The 15,677-nt window shown below is 38.1% G+C and overlaps 1 protein-coding gene across 1 annotated transcript in view; it reads left to right on the top strand.

Moving 5' to 3' along the window:
* The window catches only part of LOC134358191 (protein TBATA-like), a 46,022-nt gene extending 31,415 nt beyond the window's left edge, over positions 1–14,607 (top strand). Inside the window, exons 8-10 of the mRNA XM_063070184.1 lie at positions 2,116–2,281; positions 6,961–7,007; positions 11,681–14,607. Coding sequence (XP_062926254.1) covers positions 2,116–2,281; positions 6,961–7,007; positions 11,681–11,793 — 326 coding nt within the window. The 3' untranslated portion in view covers positions 11,794–14,607. The remainder of the gene's footprint in view (positions 1–2,115; positions 2,282–6,960; positions 7,008–11,680) is intronic.
* Positions 14,608–15,677: the final 1,070 nt, after the last annotated feature.

Below are 15,677 nucleotides of genomic sequence, written 5' to 3' on the forward strand. Positions count from 1 at the left end.
ATCCAGAAAGAGATAGTGGGGTGGATTCATAATTGGCTCAGCAGTAGGAAGCAGAGGGTGATAGTCAGGGTGTTTTTTCCTCAGATTGGAGCCCTATGTCTAGTGGTGTGCCGCAGGAGTTGGTGCTGAGACTTTTTTGATTGTAATTTATTAAAATAATTGGGATGTGAGTGCACAAGGCATTGTTAGTAAGTTTACAGATCACACAAAATAGGTGCCATTGTAGATAGTGTAGAACATTATAAAAATTGCAGGCAAATGTTGATCATCTAGGTATGTGGGCTGAGGATCAGCAAATGGATTTCAATCCCCATAAGTGTGCAGTGTTGCATTTTGGATGATCAAACCAGGACAGGACTTACACAGTGGTGTCACAAGTAGATAAGGTGATAAAGAAGGCATTTGGTACACTGGCCTTTATCAGTCAAGGCAATGAGTACAGGAGTTGGGAAGTTATGTTGCAGTTGTGATGTCAGTGAGGCTGCATGAGTATTGTGCATAGTTTTGACCACCCTTTTATAGGAAAGATGTTATTAAACTAGAAAGAGTGCAGAAAAGATTTCGGAGGTTGTTTCCTGGACTTGCAAGCTTGAACTACAAGGAGAGGTGGTGTAGATTAGAATATAACTCTCTTTCGCATAATAAATTAAGGAGTGACCTGATAGAGGTATGTTAGATCTTGATTGGCATAGAGAGAAAGAAAGCGCATAGAATTTTCCACAGGGAGATGTGCTAAAAACAAGAGGGCATAGGTTTAAGACCAGAGGTAAGAGATTCAAAAGAGATATCAGGGCAGCTTCTTTACGCAAAGAGAGGTGCACATTTGGAATAAGCTGCTAGAAATAGTGGTTGAGGTGGGAATATTATCAACATTTAAAAGCCATCTAGATAAGTACATGGAGAGGAGGTGTTTAGAGTGTTATGGGCCAAATACGGGCAGATGAGACTAACTTTCTGAGCAACATATTCAATGTGGGCCATTTGGGCTGAAGGGCCAGTTTCTCTGTTAGGATATAATACTGGAGTAACAACTATGCCATATCAGGTTGAGGCATTAGATTCCTTTCCATTAAGTATTTTAATAAATCGCTGGAAACATTTTGGTCATTTTCTGTCCCCAACTATTCAGTTCAGTTTTATTGTTCAATTATTTGCCAAACCTGGAGCTGGATGAAAATTATGTCACAACAAATAGTAAACATGAAATTAAATAATTCAGGATTGATTACCTGGACCATATTAAACCTATTAATTTCAGGAGCCTATGACCACTCTCCAGTGGTGTAAGGTTTGAAAGAGTCTATCAGAAAACTCACAGGGAAGCTCAGGAGCTTGTCAAACATGCAAAGGAGTAGGTGGAATATCTACTCATGCCCCAAACATTGGAATATCTACCCATGCCCCAAACATTGGATATCTACCCATGCCCCAAACATTGGAATTTTAAAGGGTTCGCTAAAATGACAGAAGTACATAAACTGTAGAACTGGATCTCACATTATGATAAACAAGAGAAAATCTGCAGATGCTGGAACCTGATGGCATGAACATCAATTTTTCAAACCTCTGGTAATGCTCCCCCCTCCCCATCATTCCCCATTCCCATTTCTCTTTCTCACGTTATCTCCTTACCTGTTCTTCACCTCCCTACCTCCCCCTGGTGCTCCCCCTTTTTCTTCTTCCATGGCCTTCTGTCCTCTCCTATCAGATCCTCCCTTCTCCAGCCCTGTATCTCTTTCACCAGTCAACTCCCCAGGTCTTCTCTTCACCCCTTCCCCCTCCTGGTTTCACCTATCACCTTGTGGTTCTTCTTCCCCCCTCCCCACTTTCTTACTCTGACTCCTCATCTTTTTATCCAGTCCTGATGAAGGGTCTCAGCCCGAAATATCAACTGTACTCTTTTCCGCAGATGCTGCCTGGCCTGCTGAGTTCCTCCAGCATTTTTCATGTCTTGCATTATGATCCTGTCTTCATTTCTCTTCCCACTGATCTGAATAAGCTTTACCACAGCATGAATTTTGGGGCCTTAATATCTGTGTATGAGAGAGAAATTATTTTCATTGATGTGTGCTTCTGCATAAAGCCAAAGATTCTATGAGCAGTATTTATTTACAGAGAAAGATTTTGTACTGGGAATGGTTCAGTCGGTTCTCGGAAGTAGCTACCCTGAATACCAGCAATGTGCTGAAAGTACAAAGGTGCGACTGACACCCCAAATAGACCACAGTCCTTCAGCCTCGCTTTCCAGAAGGTCAACCTCTACTACAAAAAGACATAAGAGGTATGAATGATAGATGATTGCATTAATCTAAGAACTCTATGTATAAACTAATTTAAAAACGTTCAATCACGTATATTAGAGAACTATATTTTTTTGTGAAACTTTGGATTTAAAATGGTGGTCTGAATTACCCTAACTGAAACATGTTAAAATTGTTCTCTTCGGTAATGAGGACATTCCATTACAGAGAACAATCTTGTCTATTATCAGTTGCTTTATCTAGAAATTCATTACTGTCTGTAGTGATAAAATCACTATATAGTCAAGGGAATGAATTTCAGAGGGATAGTACGATGGATTTTGTTACCATATAGCATGATTAGCACTGCCAATTGGCAATGAATTTCTAGTAATTTCTGTTTATTTTTCTCTGATGCTTTTAATTAATTTTTAGAAAATATTCTCCATTTACCCTCATGTTTTAAGCAGTTAACAGCTGTGAGTTACTAATGGATCAAAATTATAGTGAATTTCCTTACTCAGAGAACCTGGAACCATTTCAGAGTTATTGAAGTGATTAGCATTGATTATATATGAGACAAATGCAACTGAAGGGAAAAAACAGCTAGTATTGATTGTGTGGAACATAAACCTGCCTACTTAATGAGTTTCTCAGTCCCATAAAAATGATAAATAATTCTAAGTGAGAAGGATAGTTCAAATCAAATCATGTAGTATTGCTAGACTCAAAGACAGCTTCTATCCCACTGTTACCAAAGTCTTGCCGAGGATGATTTCTTGATTTCCCAATCTACCTCATCACAGTCCTTCTCTTCGTTTGTTTCCTTGCACCACATTTTTTTCTGTAGCTACAATACCACATTCTGCATTTTTGTTTCCTTTTTCTACCTCAGTGTACGTATGGAATGATCTGGCTGGATGAGTTGCTAACAATATTTTTCCACTGCACCTTGGTATATGGGACAATGAACCAATAAATAAATAAAAAATATAATTTTTCAAATTCGCTCTGTGGCTTTGCCTTTTCTCGCATCCCTTTAACATTTGTACTTCCAGTGCTATGCTTTCTGAATGTCTTTGCCCAACTGCAAGGAGATTGAACATTCTCTCCATGACTGTGTGGGTTTCCTCTGGGTGATCTGGTTACCTCCCACAGTCCAAAGATGCATGGGTTAGTAGGTTAATTGATCACATGGGTGTAATTAGCTAGCATGAGCTCGTTAGGCATGAAGGATGTGTTACCGTGCTGTCTAAGTCAGAGGTTCCCAACTTTTTTAATGCCATAAACCCCTATCATTAACCTTTTGTGCCTATTATTCTATAGATTTTTTGGGTATGCACATAAGAAAATGAATCTCAGGTTTGTATATGGTGACATATATGTATTTTGATAATAAATTTACTTTGAACTTTATTTATTCTAGGTTGTGTATTGTCATACTTCAGTATGTGAGTGTAAAGAACAAAATGATTATTACTCAGGATCCCATGCAACTTAAAAAATACAATAAGCATAAAGAACACAATAAAGCAAAGAGAAAAACCAATAAATATAAAAGCAATCCTTTATAACACAATGTACAAGTAACAGAAATAATATATTAACATGGTGAATGGGATGCTAATCAAACAGGCTACTTTGACTGGAAAGATGGTGAGGTTGAGGAGTTGTTGAAACATTTTGAAGTTCTCTATTATGCATCTGATTTGTGCCTTTTATTTGCTAAAAAGGCTTTGGAATTTGAATAGACAAGTCATTCATTGCAAGATACTCTATGACCACTTTTGTAACATGTTTTGGATGAAGGTTCAGTTGGCCTTCTGGTCAATGTCCACTCTCAGAATATTGACAGTGCGAGCCTCAGAAATGAAAGGAAATGGTAATTGTTTAATATTTTTGTTTCTCAAAGGTCCTTTAGCACCTAAAAATATTTAGGGTGTTGATTTATGGCTAGAAAGAGGAGAAATTACAGAGGGTAATGAATTTTTGGAATTCTTTAAACAGTAGGATCCTGGAGGCTTAGTTGTTGCTGGCATTTTAAACAGTAATTGTCTTCTGAATGTCAAAGTATATGCGGCAAGGACTTGAAAATGAGTTAGAAGAATAGCCATGATACAGTTCAATGGGGGAATTGGATCGAAGGCCAAATGCCTTAAACCTGCTTGTCCTTGTTATATTTTTATGTATATTATTTACCATCTACAGTCCCATGCCCAAATGTTATTCACACCCTTCTTCATTATCAGAGAAGGCAGAATGGAACTGAGCATCTGCAACCATCTGAACTCAGGACCTTATGAAGGAAGCAGGGTCACTGCTGAAGCAGTTGAAGAGAGATCTGCTTATGACACTGCCATGAGGAATCCCTGCAGTGATCTCTTGAGGCTTGGATAATTTATTTTTGATAACCATAATCTTCTCCAACTTTTGTACTCTTTTTTCCCTTGATGCCCAGTAGTTTCTTTTTTACGAAAACTCCTCAATGCCGTACTTTGTCAAATGCTGAGTCTTCAGGGCGGTCACTCCTAACTCACCTCTGAAATTCAGTTCCTTGGTCCCTTGAAAATCCTGATAGGCTATAGGTGACTAAGTGCCACTTCACAGTATAGTGAACATCATTTTTCCGGTATACTTCTGGTAAGATGGTGGCATGTTCAGATTCTCTGGCCTCTTGGGGGCCAGCCAAAGGTGCTTTCGTCTTTTTGAAATGTCTTTTTTATGATTGTGAGACAACGCTGGACATTAAGAACTTCAAGCACTGCAGGTCCACCGCATCAGTATCCTGCTCAATGGCCGGGTAGCTGAAAGAGCGGGACTTGATGTGGACCATGTTACTGCTTGCTACAGAGAGGCATCGGAGTCAGTGCACGAAAGCAGTAGGCAGTCTAACAGCAAGTGATTATCCTGGAAGTTTCTCTTGTAATCACAAGACCCTGTTGGATATTAGTTATTTAAAATACACCAAGTCCATTTCCCTTGTTTGTTGGTGGGAGAGATAGCAGGAGAGTTGCATAGCCTCAGTTTTAGTGAGGTCTAGGCCTCAAGCCTTGGGCTTGCCTGTTGCAGCAGTCCAGCAGACGAGATGCAGGAGGCAATGCAGCACGGCATCCATGCTGGGTTGGGGGCTGAACCCTCCTTCCACTGCTGCCAGGGACTTTGTATGTGTGTGTATGTATGTATATACACACACACACACACACACACACACACACACACACACACACACACACACACACACACACACATACTTGTGTGACTGCATGTTTACTTGCTACCTTGTATATGCTATTTGTGCCTTGTTCTGTGTCTGATTGTTGGTATTGTGTTTTGTACCTTGGCCCCAGATTAACGTTGTTTCACTTGGCTGTATTCATGGGTACTTATGTATGGTTGAATGAGAATTAAACTTGGTTTTCCATCATGTGGCCGATAATCAAGGTGAGACTGGTGGAGCAGTAATTTGCCTGATTGCACTTGTTGTAGTTTTGGTGAACAATTAATACCTGGGCAATTTTGTACATTGACAGATAATCCCATAGTTGGCAGAGACAAGCTAGTTCTTGAGCACAATATGTCAGTTCTACATTTAGAATAATAACTCTTAAGTGTCCTTAAATCCCACTCCTAAATGAGTGGGAATTTGGATGATTAGGAAGCTTTTAAAACCCAACAAAAGGCAACTAAAAAGCTATGAGAAGAGAAAAGATGTAATATGTAACTAGCTGATAGTATAAAGCAGGATACGAGAAATTCTTTCAGCTATATAAGGAATAAAAAGGTGAGAGTTGATATTAGACCACTGGAAAATGATGCTGGTGAGGTAGTAATGGGGGACAAAGAAATTGCAGATGTTATAGTTTGCTTCAGTCTTTATTGTGGAAGACACTAGCAGTGTGCCAAAGGTCCATAAGTGTCAGGGAGCAGGAGTGAGTGCTACTGCTATTATAAAGGGAAAAGTGCCAGGCAAACTCAAAGGTCTCAAGGTGGGTAAGTCACCTGGACCAGATGGACTACATCCCAGAGTCCTGAAAGAAGTTGCTGAAGAGATAACAGATGCATTGGTCATGATCTTTCAAGAATCACCTGATTCTGGCATGGTCCTGGAGGACTGGAAAATTGCAAATGTCACTCCACTCTTTAAGAAGGGAAGAAGACAAAAGAGAGGAAATTATAGGCAAGTTAGCCTAACCTCAGTGGTTGGGAAAGTGTTGGAGTCCATTATTAAGGACAAGGTTTGGAGACTAGTGATAAAATAAGTCAATGTCAGCATGGTTTCTGTGAAGGAAAATCTTGCCTGACAAATCTGTTAGAATTCTTCGAGGAAGTAACAAGCAGGGTGGACAATGGAGAGGCATTGAATGTCATTTACTGGGATTTTCAGGAGGCATTTGATATGGTGCCTCACATGATGCTGCTTAACAAAATAAAACCCTATGGCGTTACAGGAAAGATACAGGCATTGTTAGAGGAATGGCTGACAGGCAGGTGGCAGTGAGTGGGAATAAAGGAGGCCTTTTTCTGGTTGGCTGCCAGTGACTAGTGGTGTTCCTCAAGCTCCACTCCCCAAGGGATTAAAATTGATGATGTAAAGAAAATAAACTTGTGACAAAATTTCCAGAGGACTGGATTTCTTCTGTAACACGTGCTGGCAAAAATGTCATCAAAATATGCACATTGTTGTGACTGCAAAAGCATTCTTTGTGTTTTGTTTATTCAGGTATTATCTGAAAAAGAAGCCTGAAAATATTGAAGAAGACCAACCAGGTGAGCATCAGCTTCTTTAAACACGAGGGTTTAACAATTTTGCAAGTTTAAATAAACTGAATCTCCTTTTGTGGGCATAGTAACTTCACTGCCCTTATCTTGTGCAGTACTGTACTGCAGGTATCATGTGCTCTGCATTTAAGTGCAAGTTTTAATACTTGACATTATTTGAACTTTTAACTCTTTTTGTGTTTGGTAAAACGCTGATTACTATTCGATTCCATTATAAAGACTTAGTGTTGAGAGCATTTATTGGCATGCTGAAGGAGCATGTAGCTCTCCTTTGTACTGACTCATGTATTCAAATCACCATCAGAGAGGTACTGAACAACATAAAGGAGGTAATCAACCACAATAAAACAGGCAGATTTATTTTCCAGGCTGAATTGGATAAGGGAGAAAAGAAGAAAAGGTAATATGAGAGTGTGAGAAGAGGAAAATAAAGAGTGACAGTTTTTTTCAGTTTATTTCGTATTTGCCATGCTATGATATATTTAAGAAGTTTAACGAACAAAAAACAAAACACTGCAAATGCTGGAAATTTGGAATAAAAAAGTGCTGGGAAGTGCGGTCCAGGCAAAAGAATTCTGTCGGCCCAGTCTGTTGTCAGTGTAACCTAAGAATTCCATCATATTTCCTTATAACTCTCTTAGATCCCCAGGAGATTAAACTTGATGATGTAAAGAAAATAAATGTGACCTGAATTCAAGAGGATTGATTTCTCCTGCAACAAATGCTGGACAAAAATATTATTCAAAATTTACACTTCATTGCTAATTCTAAGTGCATCTTCTGTGCTTTGATTATTTGGCTATTATCTCAAAAAGAAGCTAGTGACACAGTGTTAATCAGAACTAGGAAAGTTAATATCAAATTTGCTGCAGAGTGAGGGAAAGGGTGGGAGAACAAACAGAATGACTGTGAAAGGACAGAATAGGTGGTTAGAAGCACTGATTCTGAAAGCCCACACAAAACAAGCATTCAAGCTACCTACTTCCAGTTTTAATAGCACAGAACACTATCACACCCATCTACACGCACCCTCCTATTCCAAAAATTGCCCATTCATTTCCACATTGTTTTCAGTCCATTAAACAGACTTCATTCCACAAGAGGATGGAATATTTTACCTTAAAGTATCAATTAATCTTGAAGCAAGGTACTAATTCCTCAAATATTGCTTGATGCTTGTTTATTGTTATATCCTTCATGTAGTTTTGCAAACCATCATAGTTAACTCACATCCCCTGTCTTTATATTTCAATGTATGCAGATTAAACTAAATCAGACCAGTTACCACTAGAACTAAATTATTTCCAATGCATATATTGTGATCCCTGTCCCCTTAATGCTCTTTAACTGCCAGAGTCTCCACTACCCCCTTTTCATAACACAATACTAGATCTGAAATAATCTATTTGTTTCTCACTTTCCTGATCTAGAAAACCATCTCATGTGTGCTCCATGAATTCACTGCCTATACTCTTCATCTTCATTTACTCAGACTATATGAAGTTTACAATTATTGCATGACCTTTATTACAGGCTCCTCAGATTTCCTGTCTTTTTCTGTGCCTGCAATATGACCACTCTTTGGAGTTCATTGTACATACAACTTCCATCAATGCGGTTTGTGCCTTGTTCTAGCCAAACTTATTCCTCTTTTTGATTTTCTAAGCTAAGGCTCTTCCTCTCTCTTGTGTTATAACATTCTGTAATATTACTTCATTTTCTATTTTGCCTATCCTTTCTGAAAGTTAAGTAGTCTAGAATACTTAATTCCCATCCTTCCATAACCACAATGTTTATTACTTCACGATCATTTAATTCTTTTTGTGCCATTAATTCATCTATTTTGTTTGCAAATATTTTGCACATTAAACAGTGCTTTCAATTTTTTATACTTTTTTCCCTACATTGATTCTAATTACGTATACAGATCCTTACCAGCTTATGAATACCTGACTTTCAGCTGAATTTCTGACTTATAGACTGTTTGTGTTGCAAACCATTCACAGGGGTGAAACCTGGGAAAGAGTTGTACTCTTATGTTTGTCCATATTGTCCCTGTCTGAGACTCCATTTATTGCCACTCATTTTGTCACACTATGCTAATAATTGTCCTTTCTCTTCAGTTTTCTGAATTTCCACTCACAGAACACTCCCTCCAGACATTTAGTTTTTAAATCTCACTCTTCCCCCCTCCCCCACTATTGCAGGATATTTAACAGTTTTTCACATTGCCTTTGATAAAAATTTTCAACACCTATATTAGCTTGATGGCACTTTCCCTGTCTTTCCTTTTGCCGATATCTTCAAATTCTTCACAATTCCTAACTTGTTGAAGTAATGATATTGTTTCATTTTCACTCCCAGTCATTTCTGACATCTCCAAGCCTAAATGCTTGAAACCACAGTGAACAAAACGGTTCTGAATTGTCTTGCAGTTTCTTTCTTGCCAACTATCAGTGAGAAAACCATTGCTTTTTGAACAGAAGCACATGAAATTCAGGCTATTTAAAAACTGCTTGCTTGAAGCATGATGTTGTGTCTAATGGCCACGTTACGGCACATGACTGACACTAGTTGGGAACTGTTCATCAATAGTCTTGATACTAACTAAGAGACATAGCATCCCAAATAAATGAAGGGAATACCAGCTATTTTCTCTATTTCTTTCCGTTCTGTACAAGTTGTCCCAAGTAAGTAGCTGCCCTGACTAATCAACAATCCAATTAAATGTAATCCACTTCACAGATTCTCCTGTCTGTTCTGGTTTAGTCACCAGAACTCCTCAATGTATAAAAATAGACAAACTGGAAACATACAACAGATCAGCCAACATCTGTGGAGAGAGAATTCACTTCTGATGAAAAGACTTGGATCTGAATATTAACTGTTTTCCTTTCCACCGATGATGTCTGCCCTATTAATTTTGTCCTGTTAATTTCTGAATTTATTGTTCTTTTTCTTGTACGGGTCCATATGTTTTCTTCTTTGGGAGGGAGCAGTCCTGGTATCTGACATGTAGTATAATCTTTCATTAAGTAGCATTTCTTACAGTATGTGTTTTTATCATCTCATTGACAATGGGTGGTCTAACCTGCCCAATGTATCACCAGCACCAGTCCACTCACCATCATGGGCATATATACGGAAAGGTGCTGGAAAAGGGCCAGTAACATCATGAAGGATCCTACCCACCCTGCTCATGGACTTTTCCTAACAGGGAGGAGGCTATGTAGATCCATAAAAGGGCTGCCAGACTCAAAGATGGTTACTTTCCCAAAGCAGTAGGGCTGATCAACACCTCCATCCACTAATCCACCTTTTCACTCCCCCCACCACCACTACTTTATCATTTCCTGTCAGTCACCTTATAAACAGATACCCCTTATGCCTAATGTCACTTTATGGGCATACAATCAATCTATGTATTTAAGCTATCTTATGTATTTATATTTATTGTGTTTTTTGTTATTATATTCTTTACCTTATTGTGATTTTTTTTGGTGCTGCACCAGATTTGGAGTAACAATTGTTTTTTTCTCCTTTTCACTTGTGTACCAGAAATAACATTGAATCTTAAGTCTCGACTTCTCCCAGACCGACACCCTGAATAGTGATCAACTGGGTATTTCGACAGCCCATGTATTCAGTATCCTCTCACCAGAATCCCAAAATTGTCAGGCTACTCCAGGCATCAGAAGAGGTTACCAAGCGGCTGGAGAGAAAAAAATTCAAAGTTATGCTTAAACCTTCTTTAAAAAAGAGCAACATACTCAACAAATCCCAGGAATCTCTTGACAATGATTACTCAGAGTAGAGAAAAAGCATTTGGGATGATATTGGGGCCTTGAATTGGGAAAACACAGAAGACGTCAGTAAGCAACAGAAGGAGCACAATTTCACAAACCACCTACCTGTCCCATGGCCACCTCTGCCCCATCTGTGGAAGAATCTGGAGCTCCTATGTTGGCCTAATTAGCCATCTCAGAATTCACAAACCTGGAATGGAAGCAAGCCGTCCTCCTTCTGAGGGATTAGCTAGGAAGGTCAATTCTTGATACACATCCAATATTACATAATCCACAAACACTCAGAGGACGCTCTGTTAAATACTTCCTGGACCTGATAAAATAGTCACCAAATGTATAACAAATATAAGGAGACAAAACACACTGAAGATATGTATTGGAATCTGGAGCAAAGAAACAAGTGGTTGCAGGGGAGATAGTCACCACAAAGGGGTCCTCACCCCTTTATGCTGACTGTCTCCCCTCTATTCTCTCAGACCAGATGAACAGCCTTAAACTGAAACATCCACTGTTCATATTTTCCCTGCAGATGCTGTTTAACCCACTGAATTACTTCAACCGCATGTTTTTATTATAACAAACATAAATTTATCAACTCCTAATTATTAACTAAACTTGTGCATTTTTCAAATTATTTATGATGGTGCCACAATACACTGAGTGATTCTACTGCTGAACTTGGGAAATGAACATTAGACAAAAAGGCAGAGTGCCACCCAATTAGATCAATTGTGATCTTGCTTGACACCTGTCTGGAGTAGAATGTTGCAAACCATAAAAATGTTTGACATGCATAAATTATATGATTATATCTCTCAATTATATAATTATAAGGAATATTTATCCATTTCTTAGATCGCATAGGAAGTGCAGAAGTTCTTCTGATTCATAGAAGCAAGTCTCCTGTGACAAAAAGTAGCGGAAGAGAGGAAATCGCAGAAGAATGCAAGGATCCTGAATCTAAATGAAAGTATCCGGGATAAGTAAAGCATTTGTCTTAATGACTGAAGTCTGAGTAGAAACACGTCGAAAATGTAACATGAAAAGACAATTATATTACTGACATGTTTTAAAGAGGCAGATCCAAGTTTTCAGTTAAATTTAGCTGATTTCATTGCATAAGAGGCTTTTAGGCTATTAAATGTAAAGCACAAATAACCTATTATCTCCAATGTTTCACTGATCAACATTGTGAGTTAAACTGCAATTATGCAAAGTATGCATTTGATTGCCAGACATTCTATTTAAGGTTAATGGTTGTAGTTTGTATTCTGTTTTTCCAAGTGTTCAGGAAATTGATCCCCATCAGTGTCTGTTAACTTAGGGCAACCAACATTTAAATGGGTAAGTTGAAATATTGACATTCATTGAACAAAATCCCACAATTTATTCTTTTTTCAAATTAATTCTTTACAATATAAGTAACATAAAGATTGATTGTTGTTTAATGACAATCTGACTAGAATTTCTATTTGTCAGACATTAAAAAATATATATTATTGTTCACAAATTGGATGTCACTTTTCCCTGTACTGAAAGTGTAGTGTTCGTGTGAAGGACTTTAGGCAAGACCAATTTGAGGAAAGAAAGCAAATATAAATGAATGTTTCTTTTCTTTCATGAAAATTACCCTTTACCTACCGTGTTAATCTACTTCCTATTAGTTGTTAGTTGTAAATTAATACATTTTGATCATGGCTATACTTGTAATTCTGTGAACAATATAGCGGAATATTTCTGGATGTTAATGAATATTTGTAAAACATCGTATGATTGCATTGTGTGCACTTCAGACAAGATGTTTTGAATTCGTAACTTCTAAAATGATGAAAATATGATTTCACACAGTCTATCACTGCAAAGGTTGAACTTGGCACTAATAGATGAAATGAGCAAATTGAGTAAAAGTAGATTTCTCAGTGTGCTCACTGAGGGTAAAAGCAGATTAATTCAAAGGTTAGCAAAACTGGCAGTTTTCCTCAAATATCCATTATGGGCAATAATTATGAAACCACTTTGATGGCATAAGAATTATACTTCTTAAGTTGAGAAAAAGTGCCTTGTTAGGATAGAGAAAGTACCTCTTCTTCTGCATTCATTTGGAATAAAGGATTATTTGATCTGCTACAATTTAATGAATTCAGAACTGGTTGGAACTCCAAAGTCCTCCACTGCTTGGGCAAGGGATAGTTGATGGTGCAGGCAGGTGGGTAAATTGTGAGGTGTTGTGTTCATTCCACCACTTATACATGGCTTCTGTGCTCCCAATCCCACTGAGGAATGTTGTATTTCAAGGTCGTTTTGAGCATACATTTAATTTTCCCCTCTGTTGTTTCATAACCTCTTCCCATGATAGAGCTCAGATTAGAGTATCCGTTTTGGGAGTCTGGTGTCAACCTTGTTAATGACATGGCCATTCCAGATTAGAAGTGTCTCAGTCCTAGGGTCAATGGCCTTGGAGAGATGTTGACATCGTTTACTTATCAGTTCAATGAATTTTTCCAGTGTACTGAGATGCCTGCTGTATATAGTCCAGAAATCAGAAGCATAAAAGAGAGCAGAGGTGTTATCTATTAAACCACAAGATACAATTTTCCTCGATTGTCTAAGGTAGTTCTGGTGCATTAAAGGTACAGTGAATTTTATTATTGATATGTGACTTTGCTGAGAGATGGTTCTTGAGATAAGGGATGCCGTCTACATTATAAACCTTTATTGTCAGTGGGCAGAGAGATACAGATAAAGGACCCTGTACATGAGTATAAGTCTATCCCCTTGCATGCTTTGCTCAACAATGTCTTGGAGTCTGGTACTTGAGCATGGGCAAGTGGAGACATTGTCTGCATACTGTACCTCAACCTCTAAAGTTTGGGTGACATTGATTCTGGAGTGTATGTAACTAAAAATGGATGCGATAATAGAAATTTTAAAGTGATCTCCGAACCAAACTGATCTCCAACTCTCTCACAATTTAATATTTATTAGTAATGGGACGTTGACCAATTAAATATATTGATTTTACTCTAGTGAGCCATATACTAAGTGCCTTAGGATATCTGGCATCCGAAGGACGATGAGCAGTGATTCAGGCCGAATTTCAACTTTGCATCCTGTCCCATCCAATAAGTTCCCCAATCAAGAATTAGCCCTGAATCAGAGACTGGGACTCTCCATCATTCTTCCCCATCCAGACTTCAAAGATATATCCAGTGCTCTTGGCAACAGTTGTCAAATCCCCTAGGCCTCAGACATTTTCAGATTCTGACACAAGGTTTGGGACTGACCTTTAACCCATATTTGTATTGGCACTAGCAGCTGCAGGATATTTCTTCTGGCCATGGCCATTCTATAATTCTTCCTATCAAAAACAAGCACTTTAAGTCTACGTAATCAGGAACCCTGGAAAATAAAACTATATTGAATGTCAAAGCCTGCAATATACAAGGAAACACAACTTTCTCGGATCGCTGATGGAAACTCTGCCTCCCTTCCTTATCCCATCTCCACCTATGAAAATGGAAATTACTTGACAGCTAGGCCATCCAGTGTGGAATTAGACAGTAGAACAATCTTGAGGAAAGTAGGCAAATTCAATTACTATGTGTATTAAATTTTCAAGTGTCTACATTAAGTCAAGGAAGACTATTGTCATGCAGAGGAAATCATCTTTACCAGTTTTGCCTCATAGTTCAGCAGGAATAACTATGAATTTGTAGAAACTTCTTTCTGTTGCTCATGTGACACCTGAGTGATATTGATTATTAAACCATGCTTAGCATTATTAAAATCAGTTATTACTCCAACTAATTCTGTGCATGAGTCATTTTTATTCCTGAGAAAAATAACAAGCCAAATTATTGAGTTTGCAATGTTCATTCTTTATTTCAACCAAGTTATATGAGGTACGTTATAAGCAGAATGAACTAAAACAAATCAAAAAATTCAACTTTTCAAACCTCTTTTAATTTGAGTTATTTTTGAAAGCAGCTCAATTAATGCCACTAAAATTGCAAATCCCATTGCACAGATTTATTGCATTTGTAGTAATTCATTAATACATTTTTAACTTTCAAATTTTTTGTAAGATGGACTGTATTAAGAAATGGCTGGGGTGACCGTATTCCAACCAATCCTTTGAAAATCAGTGAGAATGAGTACAATCACAATCTTACATTTGGTTGACTTTGACTTTTTCAGATTTATAGCTTGGCACATTTTTAAGAACTACAGAAGATTCCAGAAGGATCTGATGTTGCACAACATTGAGTTTTTGAGATAGGTAATGTATTCAGTTGCAGGAAATATTTACCTTCTGAGAGAAAGGTTAGATGAGTTAATATTTTCTTTAAAAAACATGTTTTTATATATTTTTACTGAATTACCCAAAACATTGTATTTCCAGTCTTCCTCTGAATGTAATAAGCTGCAATAAGCTACCAAACATCTTGCTCATAGAAATGCTTTTTTCTTCTCTACCTAGCAGGTTAAAAATCCTTATGGATTCTATAAAAACCTCTGGTTAACCTCCTCTGGTGTAAGAAGAACAAAAGTACGTTCTTGAGTATCTTTCCATGACTTCTGTAGTTGTACCGTGGAGAGCATTCTGACAGAACCGAAAGAAGCTGCAGAAGGTTGTAAATCTAGTGAGCTCTATCCTTGGTACTAGCCTAAAAAGTACCCAAGACACCTTCAGGGAGCGACGTCTCAGAAAGGCAGCTTCCAGCCAAGGACCTCCAGCACCAAAGGCATGCCCTTTTCTCACTGTTACCATCAGGTAGGAGGTACAGAAGCCTGAAGGCACACACTCAGCGAATCAGGAACAGCTTCTCCCCCTCTGCCATCTGATTCCTAA

Source organism: Mobula hypostoma, chromosome 18 (genome assembly GCF_963921235.1).
Source record: "Mobula hypostoma chromosome 18, sMobHyp1.1, whole genome shotgun sequence".
In the NCBI taxonomy this organism is placed as follows: Eukaryota; Metazoa; Chordata; class Chondrichthyes; order Myliobatiformes; family Myliobatidae; genus Mobula; species Mobula hypostoma.